The following is a 306-nucleotide window of genomic DNA, read 5'->3' on the forward strand; positions in this document are numbered from 1 at the left end:
GTCCCTGAGCTGGTCCGGACCATCCTGAGCTGGACACTGGAGTACCTGAGGGACCACGTCCTGGCCTGGATCCAGGCCCAGGGGGGATGGGTGAGTCCCTGCAGCCCCCCCGGGCCTGGGGGTGTGGGGGGACCAGCCCCATTTCAGGACCCCCCAAACCCTTCCTCCCTCTTTGGTTGCTTTATCGTTCTCAAAGACTCATCCCACCTAAACGGGGATCCCTGTGACACCCACGTTGCCCCTCACCCCTTCCCCCTGGCTGCTCCCCCAGGGGGGGGGTCTGTGTGGGGGGGTGGGGGCTGCTGG

The 306-nt window shown here is 66.7% G+C and overlaps 1 protein-coding gene across 1 annotated transcript; it reads left to right on the top strand.

The window, feature by feature from the left end:
* Positions 1–3: 3 nt before the first annotated feature.
* On the top strand, positions 4–90 carry BAX (BCL2-associated X protein; the record flags this gene model as incomplete). Its single annotated transcript, XM_010005668.1, has 1 exon — positions 4–90. A coding segment is annotated over one exon (87 nt), but the record flags the coding sequence as incomplete, so codon positions are not given.
* Between the last annotated feature and the right edge of the window lie 216 nt (positions 91–306).

Source organism: Chaetura pelagica, unplaced genomic scaffold (assembly GCF_000747805.2).
Source record: "Chaetura pelagica isolate M959 unplaced genomic scaffold, ChaPel_1.0 C10820611, whole genome shotgun sequence".
Taxonomy (NCBI): domain Eukaryota; kingdom Metazoa; phylum Chordata; class Aves; order Apodiformes; family Apodidae; genus Chaetura; species Chaetura pelagica.